Below are 19,408 nucleotides of genomic sequence, written 5' to 3'. Positions count from 1 at the left end.
AAAATAAAAGTTTCAAAGTTCAAGACCCCTCTAGGAAACTCAGTGAGCCTCTGCTTCAAAACAGAATAGATTAGAGGGGGGTGGCTCACGGGGTTATTACTCCATGGTAGAGCATTTACCTAGTGTTTGAGAAGCCCTGGAATCAGCCTCTAGTACCACAACAAGATAAAACAGAATAAACAAATAGAACTTTGGAAACACCATTATTTAACTCTGAGCTGGGCTATGGTGGCACACGCCTTTAATACCAGCACTTGGGGGGCAGAGGCAGGTGAATCTCTGAGTTCCAGGCCAGCTTGGTCTACAGAGTGAGTTCCAGGACAGCCATGGCTACACAGAGAAACCCTGTCTTGGAAAAAAACAAAAACAAAAACAAAAAACCCTCTGAGCTGGAGATGAAGAACCAATCTATAAAATACATACATATACACAAAGGCAGGAGTTGGTTATGTTGGCCACACCTGTAATCCCAACACTTGGAAGGCTGAGACAGGAAGATCCTGAGTTTGAGGCCAGCTTAGGCTATATAGCTAGACCTTGTCTCAAAAAACAAAATGAGGTCTGGGAATGTGGCTCAGTTGGAAAAGTCTGGGAATGTGGCTCAGTTGGTAGCCACATTACATAGCATATAGGAGATCCCTGGCACTTTAAAAACCAGACATCCTAGCACTTAGGAGGAAGAGGCAGGAGGACCAGAAGTTCAAGGTTATCATATGGTGAATTTGAGGTCAGCCTGAGCTACATGAGACCTTGTCTCAAAAGAACTCCCAAGTGATAAATAAATAAATGGGGGTTTGTGGCACAATAGACCAGAGCCTGGAGAAGTTAAAGGGGGAAACTGAGGAGCGGGTTGGTAGATGCTTGACTGAGTAGGCCATTGGTGAACTTTGTTTTGAGATGCAGCGCTGGAAGTCAAAATGCTGTAGGTATCATTGTAAGGGAGCTAAAGAAACAGGACTGCTAATGTGGACAGACAACTTCTCAGAGACAAACATGGCAGTGGGCCAGAAGAGAGAGCAAAGAACATAAGCACAGAATGACTTGGGTGTGCAGCTTGAGAAAGCTTGTGACAGGTCACAGAAAAGATTGGTGTGAGTTGTGATCACAAAAGAAGAAAGAACAGGCAGGACCTGGAAAGCAAATGAAGGGTGGAGAGTTCACACGGGTGAGTTTATAGGAGCTGGTGGGAGGTGACCCTCAACCCTTTTCCACTGGGGCAGCTCCACCTTAGTCCTCTTTTGTCTTCCCAGTTCCCTTGCCCCTGACTCTTTTCTTTGATCTTTGTAGTCCATGCTGGTCTGAAACTGGTGATTTTTTTGCCCTTGACTCCTACAGACTGGGGTTACAGTCTTGAATGACTAGGCCCAGCCAAGTTCTGCCTTTGTCCCAAAGAAGGCAGTACACTTTCAGACTGCCCTCTTTGAAGCCACCCCGCCACACACACACACACACACACACACACACACACACACACACACACACACACACACACTGTAGCTCATCCATCCATTTATCCACCCATCCACCCATCTATCCATCCATCCATCCGTCCACCCACACCCACCCACCCACTCATCCATCCATCCATGCATGCACCTGCCCATCCATCCATCCATCCATCCATCCATCCACCCACCCATCCATCCACCCATTTATGCATGCATGCATGCATGCATGCATGCATCCACCCACCCACCCACCCATCCATCCATCCATGAATCCATCCATCCATCTGTCCGTCCGTCCATCCAGCCATCCAACCACCCACCCACCGACCCACCTATCCATCTGTCCATGCATGTATCTATCCATCTGTCTGAGGGAAGACAGGAGATAGTTAATTCTTGAATAGGTAGATAGCTAGGGAAAGAGGCCCTGGACTGGATCATGCTGATCTCTGAATACTTTTCATTTAATCCAAGATGGCCTAATTCCCAGTTCTTGTCTGAAAGAATTCCTCTTTTGGCAGGGTTTATTCCTATTCTGGGCACAGGCTTTTTTCTCCTTGGGTATTTCAGAAGTCTGCCCCCTCCCATCTGGTTTCTGCTATACTTAAAGTGACTGAACCAACAAAGTGCATCTTGCCCATCCAATTCAAGGTGAAAAAGGGGATCTGGCCTTGTTACACATTGTAAAAAATAGCATGTGAGGACTATGTTTGCTTCAATAAATCTTAGCTGTGTGCTATGAATTGCGACCACCTCATCTTGCTATTCTTTACCTGACCGAGAAAGGGACAGGAGAAAGGATTGCTAACAGGCAGCATTGTCTGTCTGTCTATCTATCTGTCTATCTATCTATCTATCTATCTATCTATCTATCTATCTATCTATCTATCTATCTATCTATCTATCATCCATCTACCTATTATCTGTCTACCTGTCATTCATCTATCTGTCATTTATCTACCTATCTACCTGTCATCTTTCTTTCTTTCTTTCTTTCTTTCTTTCTTTCTTTCTTTCTTTCTTTCTTTCTTTCTTTCTTTCTTTCTTTCTTTCTTCCTTTCTTTCTTTCTTCCTTTCTTTCTTTCTATTATCTATCTATCTATCTATCTATCTATCTATCTATCTATCTATCTATCTATCTATCGTCTATCTTCTATTTGTCTCATGTCAGCTGGCCATTTAAATTACGTTATTCTCCAAGGTTCTGTTTCATTTTATTTTGAGATAGGGTTCACTGTGTATTGCAAACTTGTGTGTGAGCCTCCTGCCTCAGCACCCTGAATGCTTGTGTTACCATGGACACAGAGTCCCTTTTGCGGGTTCTTTGTATTATATATAAAAGAATAAAACATGGACACAGGAGAGAACTGGACCGCGGTGTACGGAGAGAGGCAGCATGAGGGCAACAAGCTGGAGCTCTCAGGGCTGCTGTGGTGAAGGAGATGGGAAGGGGAAGAAAGGCTGTTTTCTGAGTTGGAACTCAAGATGGGGCAGTTCCAGCAAGGGAGGCTTGTAGCTGTCCTGAGGACAGGGACGGATGGGTGGGTGGAGATGACGTGCCATCCTTTCACCAGAGTGGGGTCTTTCAGAAGACTTTGATGCCTTCACATTCTCTTCCTGTCCTTGCTGTGTAAGGACAGGGTGCAAGGGGTTAAAACTGGGACCCCTGCCCACAGCCAGAAACACCCCTACACCACCCTTCTCCCCTCCTTCTCTAGCCTACACTGGAGTCATAGAAGTTGAGTGCTAACAAAAACCAAAATTAAATCTGTACTTCAAGCTGATCATGGTAACACGTGCCTTAATCCCAGCCCTTGGGAGGCAGATGTAGAGGCAGGGAGATCTCTATAAGTTCAAGATCAGCTTGTTGTGCGTAGCAAGTTCCAGGATAGCCAGGGCTGCATAGAGAAACCCTGTATAAACCCACTCTCTCCCCAGATCTTCACTTAAAAGTATACTTAGACACTACATCCTCAAAACAAACCTGCCCTGAATAATAACCCTAGTAAAAGCCCACTCAAATCTTAAAAAAACATGGCCAGATTTTGATGCAGAAAAATCATTCTTTGGTCCAAGTATAGCAAAAGCTATAATTGGTACAGAAGAGCAGAATATGGAGAGGGGAATTAAAAAGATTCTAGACAGAAAGAAATGACCACACTAGAAAAACTGAAGAACCACTGACATAGAACCCAGACCATCAGACTTGAGGAGTGAAGCAGGCCATGAGCTGCAGCGGAGTCTTGAGAGCAGCGAAATCATGTTGCAAGTTACTGAGTTTCTCATGTGGCTGGAGCATCAGACAGCAGGCTCTCCCGAGCTCCCCTCCCTGGATCCAAGAATACTTTCGGCCTTATTAAGTTTCTATTTATTGGTGAAATTATTAAGGCCACTCCATGTAGTTAAAAGGAAGATTTATTTAGTAGGTAACTTACAAATGAAGGGATAGGTAGGTCGCAGGGTCTGGGGAAGGTGTATTGCAGTCCAGCAGTGTTCTCTGGAGCTCTGCTCAGTCAACCTCCACCGTCCAGGGTCCAGGAACAGAGAGAGCACTGGCCCATCCAGATCTTGGGTCTCCAGGGTCCTCCCTTGGCCCCGCCTTGTAGGCGTGACAGTTTCCAAAGCCTCAATGGGGGTTGTAACTTCCACATCAAAGCTGGAATGGCTACCCACTACATCATTGCTGTGATAAAACACTATGACCAAGTACAACTTGAGAAAGAAAAAATTCGTTTCAGCGTACAGCTTGTGGTCCATCATCCAGGGAAGTAAGGGCAGGAACTCAAGGCAGGAACTGATGCAGCGGCCATGGAGGAAGGTGGCTACGGGCTTGCTCCTCTTCGCTTGATGAACCCACTTTCTTACCTCACCCAGGACCACTGCTCAGGATAGCACTGCCCATAGTGAGCTGAGACCTCCCACATTAATCATCAGTCAAGAAAATGGACCACAGGACAATCTGGTGGGGCAAGTTTTCTCAATTGATGTTGTCACTTCTGAAATGATTCTAGTTTTTATCAAGGTAATATAAAAACTAGCCATCACACATATACAAAAGTTTCCTGGGCTGGGTGGTGGTGGTGCATGCCTTTAATCTCAGCACTCAGGAGGCAGAGCCAGGCAGATCTCTGTGATTTCGAGGCCAGCCTGGTCTACAGAACAAGATCCAGGACAGGCACCAAAACTATGCAGAGAAACCCTGTCTCGGAAAAAAAAAAAAGTTTTCTGGTAGCAGTTTGTTTAGAACTTTTAGCCAACAGTTTTAGAACATGGTTGTGAATCTTTTTGTTTTGCATTTTATTTTCCTTTGGAGACAGTCTCATGCAGCCCAGGTTGGCCGCAGACTGTGACGGAGGGTGACCTTGGACTGCTGATCCCCAGTCCCACCTCCCAAGCGCTGGAATTACACATGGCCACCACCAATCTTTTGACATTGCTAGTATTCTCATTTTATAGATAGGAGTTATGTCACAGAGAGGTTTAGTAACTGACTCATGCAGGACTGATAAGAGAGGAGCTGGGATTTTGACCCAGGCACAGTGAGTGGCTCTGGAGTTGACACTGCTGGCCTCTGTACACTGTCCTTGCGTCTTTCAGATGACTATATGTAAATACATGTATTAATTTATTACTGGCAATTTCTTACATGTACACAATATATTTGATCATACCTGTCCCAGACTCCCTTCCCACTCCCTTGAGGCACTTCCAACACACCCCCTCCCCCCTCATGCCCTTGTTTTGTTATTAACTTCCTGAGCCTAGTTAGTTCTGCCTGTTGGGCGGATGGCTGGTGGTGTGCAGATAATCATAGCTGCGGTGAGTTTGTGGGTACAGTGGCCACGCCATGTCCTGAAGACAGCATTTCATAGCCCTGCTCCCTGTCCACAGCTCCCCGTCCACAGCCCCTGTCCACAGCCCCTGTCCACAGCTCCTGTCCACAGCCCCTCCCTGTCCACAGCCCCTGTCCACAGCCCCTGTCCACAGCCCCTGTCCACAGCCCCTGTCCACAGCCCCTGTCCACAGCCCCTGTCCACAGACCCTGTCCACAGCCCCTGTCCACAGACCCTGTCCACAGACCCTGTCCACAGCTCCCTGTCCACAGCCCCTGTCCACAGCCCCTGTCCACAGCCCCTGTCCACAGCTCCCTGTCAATAGCCCCTGTCCACAGCCCCTGTCCACAGCTCCCTGTCCACAGCCCCTGTCCACAGCTCCCTGTCCACAGCTCCCTGTCCACAGACCCTGTCCACAGCCCCTGTCCACAGCTCCCTGTCCACAGCTCCCTGTCTACAGCCCCTGTCCACAGATCCTGTCCACAGCCCCTGTCCACAGCCCCTCCCTGTCCACAGCCCCTGTCTATAGCCCCTGTCCATAGCTCCCTGTCCACAGCCCCTGTCCACAGACCCTGTCTACAGCCCCTGTCCACAGCTCCCTGTCCATGGCCCCTATCCACAGACCCTGTCCACAGCCCCTGTCTACAGCTCCTGTCCACAGACCCTGTCCACAGACCCTGTCCACAGCTCCCTGTCCACAGCTCCTGTCCACAGCTCCTGTCCACAGCCCCTGTCCACAGCTCCCTGTCCACAGACCCTGTCCACAGCTCCCTGTCCACAGACCCTGTCCACAGCTCCCTGTCCACAGACCCTGTCCACAGCTCCTGGCGGAGTCACGTAGTGTGTGGAGCTCTCTCATCTGCTCCTGCTGTAGCACTGGCTCACAGGGGTGGGTCTCCTCTGGTGGTCTTGATGGCTTTTCTCGGTTTAATTTTCTTTCTTTTGGAGGAGGGGTTTGAGACAGGATATTTTAATTTTCTTAAAGCTAGTTCTTTCTTTGTAGCTCAGGCTGGCCTGGAACTTACTGTATAGCTCAGACTAGATTCAAACTCGTTGTAATCCTCTGGTTCCAACCTCTGAATGGCCCCACATTATTGTATAGCCCAGTCTGACCTCACACTTTTGGTAGTCTTCCGGCCTCGGCCTCTGAGTACAGGCATGTACTATCTCATCCAGCTTCCTCTGTGACTTTGTTTGTTTGTTTTTTGTTTTGTTTTTTAGACAGGGTTTATCTGTTTAGCCTTGGCTATCTGTCCTGGAACTCACTCTGTACACTAGGCTGGCCTTGAACTCAGGGATCCACCTGCCTCTGCCTCCCAAGTGCTGTGATTAAAGCTGTGTGCCACCACTGCCTGGCTTCCTCTTCAGAAGACTGCCTCTTCCTTCCCCTCAAAGCTCTCCATACCCATAGAATTGTCCATAATTTCTACATTGAATTGGCCACCAGAGATTGGTCCAGTTAAAAACCGAAGCAATTTATATACTAACAAGCAGAGTACCGTTTCTGATTGTATCCTGTCGCTTGCTCTTTGGCCCTCAGACCTGGGGAGGGAGACACATTTTGAGCCAGGATCGCAAATAGCACAGGATAGCACCAAACCTACTACTTAGCCAAGGATGACCTTGAGCTGTGAGACTCCTCCCTCCCTCCATCACTACTGGATTACAGATGGGCACCTCCACACCTGGTTTATATGGTGCGGAGGACTGAACCCAGGGCCTTGCACTTGATAGGCAAACACTACCCTAACTGAGCTACATCCCCAGACCCAGTTTTCATGGACTACAGGATAGCTGACTATTTTGTTGAGACAGGAACTCACATATCCCAGGCTGGTCTTGACCTCGCTGTGTAGCTGAGCGTGACTTTGAACCCCTTCAGGAGCCTGCTCTACCCGCAAGGCTGGCACTCTCACACCTGGTGTTAGGGTAACTACTTTTTTCTTTTCACAGTTATTTAGAAGCTTTCGGGGTTCCGTCTCTACCACCTGCTTTCCCCTCTTGCCTCTTTTCCTTCACAAACAGTCTCTGCTCAGAGCCACCCCGCCCCCTAGCCCCAGCCGCCCCTGTAAACAAAGGACACTGTCCGCCTTTCAGAGACTCAGCTAATGTGGTGAATGCAAAGTAAGAGACAGAAGTGTTCTGAAGGCCTGGGGAAACTGAGTCACGTGGAGGAGGACCGTGTTGTGCTGACTCTAGTCTCCGTGAACACAGTGTCAGTGGGGAAACTGAGTCACGTGGAGGAGCATGTTGTGCTGACTCTAGTCTCGGTGAACTGACCAGACCGTCATTTTCACTGTGAAGTCAAATGCCATTTTCTAATTGGCCAAAGAATTTAAACACACACACACACACACACACACACACACACACACACACACACACACACACCCCACTCCCTCCATGCTCAAATATTCATTTCCTCATTTATTTATTTATTATTTATTTGTGTGCACCTATGCTATGACAGGCATGTGGAGGTCAAAGGGCAGCTTGCAGGAATCAGTTCCTCGTTTTCATGTGGGTTCCAGGAACTGAACTGGATTGTCAGGCCCTTCAGCAAGCGCCATAACTACCTTGCTGGCCTTCCATTTATTTAATATGATGGATAGTAACAATTACTTTAAGTTTTCAGGAAATTGGACAGATTTCCAGACAAAATGTCAGAGCAAGTATAGAAATTGAATTATCTTATCAATATTCATTTCCCTGTTGCTTATAGCAAATGGATATTCCTAAAATGCTGTTTATTGTTAGCTCAGTTACCTCCTGCTCTTATTTCTCATGAATACCGCTGGGGGATTTATGATGCAATGCTTTCCAGCATTTCCTGGGCAGACTGGGTAAACTGAGTCAAGTGATTGTGACTCAGCACACACTCCAGAGGGAGTTTGCTTGTCAAATAAACCATCTCATCTGTAAAGACACCTCCCTGGGCTCAGTGTCTCAGGAGCCTGGTGTCCAGAGGCGGAGGGGCAAGTGTGGGCTACCGTGGCAATGGTGACTTGCTCATCGCTGGTGTCAGATCCTGGCTTTATGGTCTGCAGTAAAGCACAGTACTGCCCACTGTGCCCCTTGCTGAAAGTCTTCTATTTATTTATTTGTGTTTCTCTGTGTGTATGTGTGCATGTTGGGGGGAGGAGAGTATGGGGAAGGTGCATTCCAGAAGAGGACATCTGATCACTCAGAGTGAGGGTTATGGGAATTTACACTATGCCCAGCTCGTTCAAGTGAGTTCTGGGGTTTGAACTCTGGTCTTCATGATTGTGCCATACTCTTAACCCATGAGCCATCTTTCCAACCCCCTTTGCTAAGGATCTTGTAGAAGTGGGAAGAGAAGAATAAACCCCAAAAGGTCTTTGCTGGTGGGTGATTTGGGCTCTTTTCTAACAAGGTCTGACGGCATAGCTCAGGCTAACCAGCAGCTCCGTGTGGCCCAGTCTGCACCTGCATACGCTCCAGGCTGTTGTACACCATCGTGCTGACGCCCAGTCAGTGACAGCATGTCCACCAGCCCTCTCTCTCACCCGACACCCCATCACGTCTCCAGTTCTGCCTGTCTCCCTAGCAGACAGACTGCTCCTGTTTTTTCTCTTTCCCACCTTCTCCATCACATATTTGTTTATCGTGGTGGCACCCAGGTCTGAAGATTGGGCCGGACTTTGGGTCCAAAAAAGAGTTTTGAAAAGGACTGAAAATGTGCTGTCAGGGCTGGGGCTGGGGCTTGGTGGTAGAGCACTTGTCTAGCATTCTCAAGGCCCTAGGTGTGATCCCCAGCACTGCTAAAATAAATGATAAAGTCTGAGAGCATATGCAGAGGCTCTGTGTAAACACTGCCTTTAAAACAGGACAGGGGGTGGGGGTGGGTAAGGGGGGAGACAGGACAGGGGGTGGGTGTGGGTATGGGGGGAGACAGGAGAGGGTGTGGGGGTGGGTATGGGGGGAGACGGAGAGGGCGTGGGGGTGGGTATGCGGGGAGACAGGACAGGGGGTGGAGGAGGGGGTTGAGGGGAGACAGGAAAGGGGGTGAGTGTGGGGGTGGGGGGAGACAGGAGAGGGGGTGGGGGTGGGGGTGGGGGTCGGGGGGAGACAGGACAGGGGTGGGGAAGGGAAAGAGAGAAAACGCTGTTAGCTCTAAGACCTAAAGGTGAATAGTTTGCTGTCATGGTCTAAGTGTTCAGGACTCGAGTCCAGGAGCGGCTGTTTGTAAGAACTGTTGCCAGGCAGTTAGCGGGGTAAATCAAAACAGCGAAGTGACCCGGGTTGTTGGCCTGCGCCTTCAATCCCAGCACTGGGCGGCAAAAGCAGGCGCATCTACCTGGTTTACCATAGCAAGTTTCAGAACCTGCAGGGCCGCATAGTGAGATCGCTGTCCCTCTTGCTCCCCATTCCCGGCTCTCATTAGCTCTCAAAACAAAACATCCAACCCCAAATGTGGAGTTGGTGAGTATCCCCGCGGGCGTCAGTCTGGTGCCACAGTTAACAGCGTCCCTCTTTCTTCCCGCAACCTGCAGAGTAACCTGATCCACTCCCTGGGGCTGAGCCACCACCTGATCGCGCTCAATTTCATCATCGTTTCTTTTGGGAAGAAAAGCGCAAGTTCTTCCCCGAAAGTGAAGGTGACCGACACTGACTTTGATGGGGTGGAAGTCAGAGTGTTTGAAGCCTCTCCAAAACCCGACGAGCAACTGCGGCGGAGCGTGGTCTATATCCACGGGGGAGGCTGGGCCTTGGCGAGTGCAAGTAAGTACCCGTCCCCTTCCGTGGGGCTCTGGAGCGCAGTGACCACTGTTTAAGGATGGGGCCGTTCTCCTGGACCATCCTGGTTTCCCCTGTCGCTCTGGCCACGTCAGCAGCGCCTCTTTTCATTTATAGGGTTATGGTGTAGAAAGGTTTTGCTTATTGATCCCTCCCTTCTCCTTCCTGTCTTTGCGTCTCTTTTCTTCTTCTCCCTCCTTCCCTCCCTCCCTTCTTCTCTCCCTCCCGCCCTTCCTGTGTGCAGTACTGGGGATTGAAAGCAGTGCATCGTGATGTGAGACGATGGCTCCACCGCTGAGCCCCAGCCCCAGCCCTTGGTTTACTTTTTAGTGCCTGCAGGTTGCTCTGTGAATATTTCCTGAGCTGGCACCGTAGCTCGGGTGCAGATGTTGTCTAGCATGCGCGAACTCCTTGGTTTGAGTCCCAGAAGCACTTGGTTTGGTCCTCAGCACTACATAAACCTGGTGTGCTGTCACACAGTTGTAATCTCAGTACTGAGGGGTCAGAGGCAGGAGAATCTGGTTCTTCAAAGTCTTCCTCGGTTGTATAGTAAGTGTGAGGTCAGCCTAGGCTAGGGACCCTGTCTCTAAAAATAAATAAAAATCCTGTGACCTAAATCATAGACATATTGTGATCCATTGATACTAGCTTTCTGTGTCAAAATAAGGTAAACTTTCATTGGGCCAGAATATGAGGTAATTATCTGTAACTCTTATCAACTTTATTTCGAAGGCTTTTTTGGAATAGAGCGGATGTTGCTTAATACCCATTAATTCATCAACATCAGCTTATGAAACCAAAGATTAAAATACCAAAAGTATGCAACCATTAAAAGAAAACAGCATTGCCAAGTGCAGGGGTATTTCCTGTGGAGATGGACATCTCTCATGGACAGAGCAGGCTGGAAGAAGGCAGCCTAGCACAGCCTGTCTTAGAAGATCAGGGCTTCTGCCTCTGGTGACCTCCTTCCTCAGCCTCAGGCCAGGGCTTTGGGGAGTCTCTGTACTGAAATAGGAGTGATAGGCTGGTGAGATGGCCCAGCAGACACAAGTGCTGGCCACCAAGCCTAGTAACCGAGTTCCATCCGTGGGACCCACATGGTGAAGAGAGAGAACTGACTCCCAGAGGTTGTCCTCTGACCTCTGCACGTGCATCATGGCACATGTGCACCCCCCACACAGACACACACAAATGAAAGTATGATTTTAACAAAATAGGAGGAAAAGCAATTCAAACTTGGCCTCTTCCTTTATTATATTATTGTCTCAATTTTATTGCAGAAAATATGAGAATGTACATTTAGTTTCACAGCTCCATCATTTGTTCTGTTCCTCACTGGTTGGTTCCCGATCTCAGCACATGCTCACTCATTGTGTGAGCTTGTCCAATACTGTGACTTTTAGTGCAGATACTCACAGCTGTGCGGCCCTGGACCGTGGGTCACTGTATCGGTTCCTTTATTGTTACTATGACAAAACACCGGACAAGAAGCAACTTAAGGAAAGAAGGAAGAGCTTGTTACAGCTCGCATTCTGAGGGCACAGTCCATCAAGGCAGGGAGGCCCTGGGCAGGAATGTGAGTGGACTGTTCCATTGCATCAACAGTTAGTCGTGGCAGGAACGTTAGTCGTTCCTTTCAGTCCAGGAGCCGGGCCCGTGGAATAATGCCACCACAGACAGGATGGGGCTTCCTTCCCCAGTTAAAAAGTCTAGACATTTGTCGCAGACATGCTCAGAGGTAATTCTACATCCTGTCACGCTGACAGCCATTGTTAACTGTTACGGTCACTCTCGTGTGTGCTAGAGACCAAGATCCAAAAATGAGTAAAATAGGGTGCCTGCCTTAGAAAGATGGAGTCTGTGGCAATGGGCACTGGTCAGGTGACGTCATGTCCGAGACAGGAGGTACAGATGGCAGAAGCGTGTGGTCACGCGAGTCAGTCTGGCCATTGCTCCTTGAGTTTGGCTGGTGTACCAAAGGGAGATCTGGGGGCTGGGAAGTGTGCAGGTGGGCATGCTCTCCTTAGCCTCTGGTTCTCGGGAAGGAAGTCCCTAAGGAAGGGGGTACTAGGCGCTCTGCGGAGACAGTAAGTCTTTTTTGTTGTCTACTTGTTTTTTTGAGACAGGGTCTCGTGTACTCTAGGCTTAGCTTCCCTAGGTGGCCGAGAATGACCTTAGACTTCCGCCTCTCCTGCCTTCACCCCTAAGTGCAGGGATACAGGTGTGTGCCTCCCCCCAGGTATGTGTGTGTGGGGTGGGGGTGGCAGGGTCAAACCAAGGCTCCATGTGTGCTAGGGAAGTGCTCTACCAACTGAGCCACATCCCTGTCTGATGGGATTTAAAATACTGAAAGAACAACAAAAGGAATCAATTCTTACCCCTTTAAATTACCTTTGCTCCTGAGGACATTTGAGTCCCCTTTCTAGGAAGTGCTAAAACCACCTAAAATTCCACTTCTTTTGTGTTGGCTTAAAGAGACTACCTTATTCTTCACGTTGCTGGTTTTCCTGAATCACAGCAAATGAGGACGTTAAAAGTGCAAAATCTTGTAATTCAAAGAAGGAAATTGCTAATTTGCTGTGATTGCTGTGAAAGGGTATATTTGAAGAGCTTCAGAATCAGAATTCATGTGGTGTAGTTCATATAGCCTGTTTTGAAATAAATGCTTAATAAGTTAAAAACATATTTGGAACTAACCTTTACTGATTTCCTGTTATAGTAATTACATTTTTATCAGAAAGTAGATTTAATTTTTGCATTTGAATGTTTCTATTTGCTTACCTTTCATTCTTTCCCTCACTTTCTAATCCTTCCCATTTCTTCCCTCCTCTCTTCCCTCCTCCCTCCCTTCTCCTTCCTCCCTCCTTCCTCCCCCTTCTCCTTCCTCCCCCTTCTCCCTTCTTCTCTTTTGGTTTTTTTGACATCATGTAGCCCTGGGTAACCTCCATGCTAGCCTTGAACTCCTGACCCTCCTGCCTCTACCTCTCAGATACCTGGCTCCCGTGCATTTTTCAGTGTTTGCTGCTGTTTTATCTTAGTCTTAGAGACGTGTAAGCGTGGACACCTGCACGGCCACTTGTGGAGTGACCTCTCTTTTCTCTTAGAGATCAGTTACTATGACCAGCTGTGCACCGCGATGGCCGAGGAGCTGAACGCTGTCATCGTTTCCATCGAGTGAGTAGTTACAGTAGTCACAGTCCTATTAAGATTTCATCCGTCCGTGTCTGTGTGTGGGTGTGTGCACTTGAGTGCTGGTGCCGCAGAAGCCAGGAGAGTGTGTCGGGTCCCCTGGAGCTGGAGTTCCTGGTGTTTGTGAGCTGCCCAGTGTGGGTGCTGGGTACAGAACTCCGGGCCTTTGAGGAGCACCACGCACTCTTAACTGCTGGGCCGTCTCTCCACTCTCCAAAAGTCATACTGTTTCTGAAGAAGAAATTCTAAGTAACCTGGTGATTAAAATACAGTGTTGCATGCTGGGATTACAGATGTGTGTCACTTTGTCTGTCTTACTAATAGTTTTGAACTGGGTTTAGTAACACATGGAGTTACTTTATGTTAACTGTTTATGCATTTGCTCTTTTCTCTGCTGTGGGGTGGGGAGGGGAGGACTCTACCCAGTACTTCCCATATGCTTAGGCACCTTCCTACTGAGCTGTATTCCCAGGCATCTTTTAATGTAGTTTTACAAACTTTTGGAAAAGAGGTTAACTAGAACTAGCAACCTGTAAGTTTGATAGTAACTTTTTAAATCTAAAAACAGTTGGGATTTTAAAGAGAATCTTGTTTGTAACCAGCACTGTTTTCTTTGAGTAAGGCTCTGTACCCCTTGGAGCTAGCACTGTGCTCCACAAATCTTAGCCATGTAGACCTTGTGGTAGAATCGTCTCTGCTGGCTCTTCTATAGGCTGTTTTCTTGAGCAGCTATGAAGTACCTGAATAGTTTGATAGCTGTTGCCATGGTAACGACACATCGCATCTCTGTTTCACACCAGCATTTTCTCAATGCGTTCAGTCCCTTGTCTCCTCACTGAATCTTCCTTCAGGTTGCCCCTTCCTTGACAGCCCCGTGGAAAACTCCAGCCACTTTCCTCCGCTTTATTATGTCTCTGAAGCCATCTTCCATGTTTGACCTATTACATGTTTGCAATAGGAATTAATACATGATGTTCATTGCTGAATCAGTTGTGCTAAAAAAAAAAAAAAATCCCAGCATAAGCAGGGAATTCAGTTATTGGCTGTATGATGGGTGCATGAAGAGTCTAAATTTTTCATATAAATCACCCAGGGAAATATGGCATGGTGGTTTATTATGTAATCCTAGCATTTGGCTAGAGACAGGAGAGTTGCTATGAGTTCAAGGCCAGTCTAGGCTATGTAATCATTTCTAGGCCAATCTGGGCTGTACAGTAAGGCCCTTTGTCTTAAAAAAAAAAAAAAAAAAAAAAAAAAAAAAAAAAAACAGGGTTGGGAAGCTGGCCCAGTAGATAAAGTGTTTTATGTGCAAACATAAGGACCTGTTTCATACCCCGGCACCCACAACAACAGCAAAACAAAACAAAAAACCCAGGGGTGGTAGTGCGTGCTAAAATTCCAGCACTGAGGAGGAGACAGGAGGTTCGCTAATCAGCCAGGCTAGCTGGATTGCTGAGGTACACACACACACACACACACACACACACACACGAGGAGAACTGAATCATCTCCTCCCAAGGTCAGATGGCTAAGTAGACACATAGGCCTTGTGGGGTGCTGACTCCAGATGTGAAGCTGCAGAGGACCCACGCCTTACTGATTACCAAGGCAGGAGTGGAAGAAGTTGCCAAGTGACCAGACAGTGAAGACACCATCTCTTATGTGACCCGGGCTCATCCGACTCTCCCTGCCCGCGCCCCCCCCCCCCCCTCCGCCATCTTCCCGGTCATGGCTCACCTCTCTCTTGCCCACTGCAGACCTGAGTCTATGCGAAGAGCTGCTCTCCCGAGGCACCAGGCAGCTCCACCCTGTGAACAGAAGCCTGGGACCACACAGTGGACTGAGGAGGCTGCCACCTCAGATTTAGCTGCAGTTGCTTTGTACATCTCTGAGGCTTTTCTGAACCTGCAGCCAGGCCTTCCAGATCCCTGAGGACTCCTGGTGAAGTTCAATGCAGGAATCATCCAATACACTGTGTCTCAGGCCTGGGCCACTGGCCAGGGGCTAGGAGAACACTGAAGGAGCCAGGTCCTCAGAGCCAGGCCCTAGGATGTGGTATTGAAGAAGCCTAAGGGGCCCTTGAGTAGTTTCGGCTACCTAGAGTTACTCAAAGGCCTAGAGAAGGAAGGAAGGAAGGAAGTCGGGCTTGCTTCACTTGGCACCGTGAGGATCTCGTTCACTGCAGGATCTTCTCACTTACCCTCAGGACTTCAATATCAACAATGGGCAGCATGCCCTGAGCTCTTCCTCCATGCCCTTCTCTGCTTCGAAGCCTCCTGATTCTAGTGACGTGGGTGTTACTTTTGAGTCTAGGCTTATCGTAGAACACAGAAGGGTAGATAAGACGTAGTCAAGATTAACTTTAGAAAGCAATTGCTTTCTTCTTACTTTTCATTGCATGCTGAGTCTACATAAAGGGCATCCAGACGTTCATCCACGTGGCTGGGGGTGACAATGGCACAGTGCAGGGGCACCTTCAGGAAACTCACAGAAGCGCATAAGCAGAATGGGTTAGGAATCCTGGGAGCAGAAAACAAGAGCCCTCCCCTGGGTTCCAGCACCCTGTGTAAGGTTGGGTTCATGCTGACACAGACCTGTCCAGTTTAGACAACTGGAATAAAAGGGCTTCTGATGTTCTGGAAGGTCTGCCCAACCTGTGGCCCTTGGGTTAGTTAGGACTGTAGTCCCATATATGTATAGGTGACGACATCACGTCACAGCTCCTCCTCCATCATGTTGGACACCCCCTCCTAAAGCGCTGAGCGAGCCTGCAGGAGGAATGCCGTAGTCACGTGACAGAAGGACAGCGTACACCTGGAATCCGAGCACACTCACTGTAGACAGACATAGTGAGAGAAGGTGCTTAGGGCCAGGCTGGCCACAGAAGCCTGGTATCCTGTGCTTCAGCGGAACGATGGCCAGCATCCTGTGACCTTGTGCTCTCCCTGAGGGGAACGTCCAGAAGTCTGACAGAGCTCACTCCTTTCCTTTTAGTCCATGAATATTGGTTTAGCGTCTCTCTTGGGCCAATTGCAGTGTTAAGGCCTGGTGCTAGAGCAGGGTAACAGTTAACGCCACATCACAGTCTGAAAAAGAAACCTCGACCCAATAATTTAAGTGTGATGAGTGGGGAGAAGCAGGTGGTGAGCAGTGATTGAGGCACCTGGGGCAAGACTGTACTGTTTGAAGGGTCAGAAAAGGCACCTTTAAGAAAGTGATATTTGATGCTGCACGCCTTTAATCCCAGCACTCGGGAAGCAGAGGCAGGCAGATCTCTGTCAGTTCGAGGCCAGCCTGGTCTACAGATTGAGTTCCAGGACAGGCTCCAAAGCTACACAGAGAAACCCTGTCTTGAAAAACCAAAAAAATAAAAAAGAAGAAGGTGACATTTGGGGCTGGTGGTGTAGCTCAGCGCAGCTTGCACGGAGCCCAGCTCTGCTCCCCATGGTGGTACACACCTGTGATCCCAGCACTGGAGAGTTGGAAGCAGAAGGATCAGAAGTTCATTCTTGTCTACACTGTGTCTGAGGTCAGCCTAGGTTATATAAGACCCTGGCTTCAAGAAACCAAAGAACAAAACAAACAAACTTTAAAAAAAAAATGACACCAGAACAGAGCCCCTTAAGGACAAATGGGACCTAGCTAGACACAGTGCCATGGTTATGGAGGTCTACGTGACGGGATGAGAGGGCTTTTGCAGAGAGGGTGAGAGAAGGATGTTAAGGACCCGGGTCCCATCAAGGAAAAGAAGAATGAGGATGGAGGATCCTGTGAGTCTCCAGCAACGTGGTGGATGCTGGGTTCTCCCAGAGCCGCCTGTCCCCTGGCACAGAGACTGCGCAGCAGCTGGCCCTTATCTTCACCGTCAGTCCCGGGGCTGGGGAGTGGAATCATGGCTTTTCTTCGTGTGGACTGTGGTTTGGTGAAGAGTGTGCCTCTGGAAGCTGGTAGGCAAGGCCTGGGGCAGCCTGGAACTGGAACCACCTCATGTGATATAAGCACCAAAGGTTGGGATTCCTACAAATACATTGTCTGTACTGGTCCACAGGGGCAGGGGACCTGCCTGATGGCTGACTTACATGAAGGCCTTTCATTTTAAAAAGTGAGTAAAGCCAGGACCTACTTCTTATTGTCTTCTGCGGTACTTTGCAGTTCTCACATATCAGTTGTACATTATGTATCTGGTAAATGAAAAGGTGTCTTGTATCTAACTTACATGGTTGTATTCTTATTTATAAAACCCAGGACCATCTGATTTTACATTTATAAAGTAGGATATTTTCAACACACTGCCTTTTAACCTCTGTTTTGTTTAGTCACGAAGACCATAAGATATAAGGGACAAGAGAGATTCATACCTTTCTGTAGCAGGAATCTTAAAAGTTTTTATTAATAAAATCAAACCCGAGGCGAGTTATTGGGGTCCATGCTGGTAGATCAGAGAGATAGAACAAGCCACAGCTATCTCACCTTGCCAATTCCTCAGCTGGTCCTGTTTCCTCAGACTGGAAGCTTCTGTGTCCTCATCCCAATGGCTCTCAGCTGAACTGCTGCTTAAAAGCCTGAATGCTTATCCAGCCAAATCTTAACCAGCTAAAAGCCCCTAGTTTCTGGTCCTCACGCCTTATATATCTTTCTACTTTCTACCACCACTCCCTGGGATTAAAGGTTGGCTTTCTGGGATTAAAGGTGTGTGTCACCATGCTTGGCTATTTCCAATGTGGCCTTGAACTCACAGAGATCCAGAGGGATTTCTATCTCTGGAATGCTAGGATTAAAGGCGTGTGCTATCACTGACTAACTAGTGGCTTGTCTGTTCTCTGACCCCAGGTAAGTTTATTAAGGTACACAATATTTTGGTGAACACAATACCACCACACCTTTCTTTCAAAGAAGCAGTATGAGAAAATTTCGTTAGTCAGTGTTCTCTACAGGAACAGGTGGATAGAATCGATATGTACATATGTGTGTGTGTGTATAAATGTATATGTAAGCCGGGCGGTGGTGGCGCACGCCTTTAATCCCAGCACTCGGGAGGCAGAGCCAGGCGGATCTCTGTGAGTTCGAGGCCAGCCTGGTCTACCAAGTGAGTTCCAGGAAAGGCGCAAAGCTACACAAAGAAACCCTGTCTCGAAAAAAAAAAAAAACCAAAAAAAAAAAAAATGTATATGTAAAGAGGATTTATTAGAGTGGCTTATAGGCTGTGATTTGGGTAGGCCAATAGTGGCTGTCTCAAACAAAGTTAGCCATCACAATAATAAAGCATAGTGTGATGGCTATTCTTGGTTGTCAATCCACATAGGATGTTGGATAAATTAAATTCTACAAGGGATTTATAATGCCATCCTTTTTTAATGTGGAAAACTTTCAAGTTTTTGTTTTTAATTAAATTTTTGTACATTTATGCACTGTCTTATAAAGAGGCTTTAAACCACATCACATTCACCTGGTGTCAGGTGAGGAACTTGAAGCTTTGCAGAGCTATAGGTTCCTGTTGTGTGGTCGCACAGGATGCTGATGGTCACCAGGGTAAAAGCACTGAAGATGTCAGGCTCTTGTTTTTAACGTCATAAAGCTCCAGATCTAAAAGCACAGTGCTTTAATGGGCCGACGCGTGGTGCCCTGTGCTTCAGTAGCTTTGGGTATACACGACCTGAAAACCACACGGTAACCTCTGTGGTGATATACTGTGGACCTTAGTAAACTTGCCTGAGGATCAGAGGACAGAGCCAGCCACTAGATTAGACATAGAGGGCAAGCAGTGGTGGCACACACTTTAATCTCAGCACTTGAGATCTCATGCCTTTGATGGGAAGCACACACACCTTTAATCCGAGGAAGTAATACGCCAGGGCAGAGAAAGGTATATAAGGCATGAGGAAACAGGAACTCACTCTTTAGGCTGAGGATTTCGTAGAGGTAAGAACTAGTGGCTGCTGTTCTGCTTCTCTGATCTTTCAGCTTTCACCCTGATATCTGGCTCTGGGTTTTTTATTAAAAGACCATCTAGATTCAGACAACAACCTCACTCTCAAGTATTCCTTTCTTTGTTCTCTTCCTCGTGGAAGCCATGGAGAGATAGAATGCTCTATGTGTGAGGCCCCCAATCCCACCCCCTACACACACACACACACACACACACACACACACACACACACACACACACACACACAAAACAAA

At 47.9% G+C, this 19,408-nt stretch overlaps 1 protein-coding gene across 1 annotated transcript in view; it reads left to right on the top strand.

The window, feature by feature from the left end:
- The window catches only part of Nceh1 (neutral cholesterol ester hydrolase 1), a 61,776-nt gene that overhangs the window by 28,537 nt on the left and 13,831 nt on the right, over positions 1 to 19,408 (top strand). Inside the window, exons 2-3 of the mRNA XM_006971176.4 lie at positions 9,796 to 10,024; positions 13,144 to 13,213. Of these exons, the coding sequence (XP_006971238.1) occupies positions 9,796 to 10,024; positions 13,144 to 13,213 (299 nt within the window). The remainder of the gene's footprint in view (positions 1 to 9,795; positions 10,025 to 13,143; positions 13,214 to 19,408) is intronic.

The sequence above is a fragment of the Peromyscus maniculatus genome, chromosome 6 (assembly GCF_049852395.1).
Source record: "Peromyscus maniculatus bairdii isolate BWxNUB_F1_BW_parent chromosome 6, HU_Pman_BW_mat_3.1, whole genome shotgun sequence".
NCBI lineage: Eukaryota > Metazoa > Chordata > Mammalia > Rodentia > Cricetidae > Peromyscus > Peromyscus maniculatus.
The sequence above is the reverse complement of the archived record's forward strand: the minus strand, read 5'-3'. Positions and strand labels throughout refer to the sequence as shown.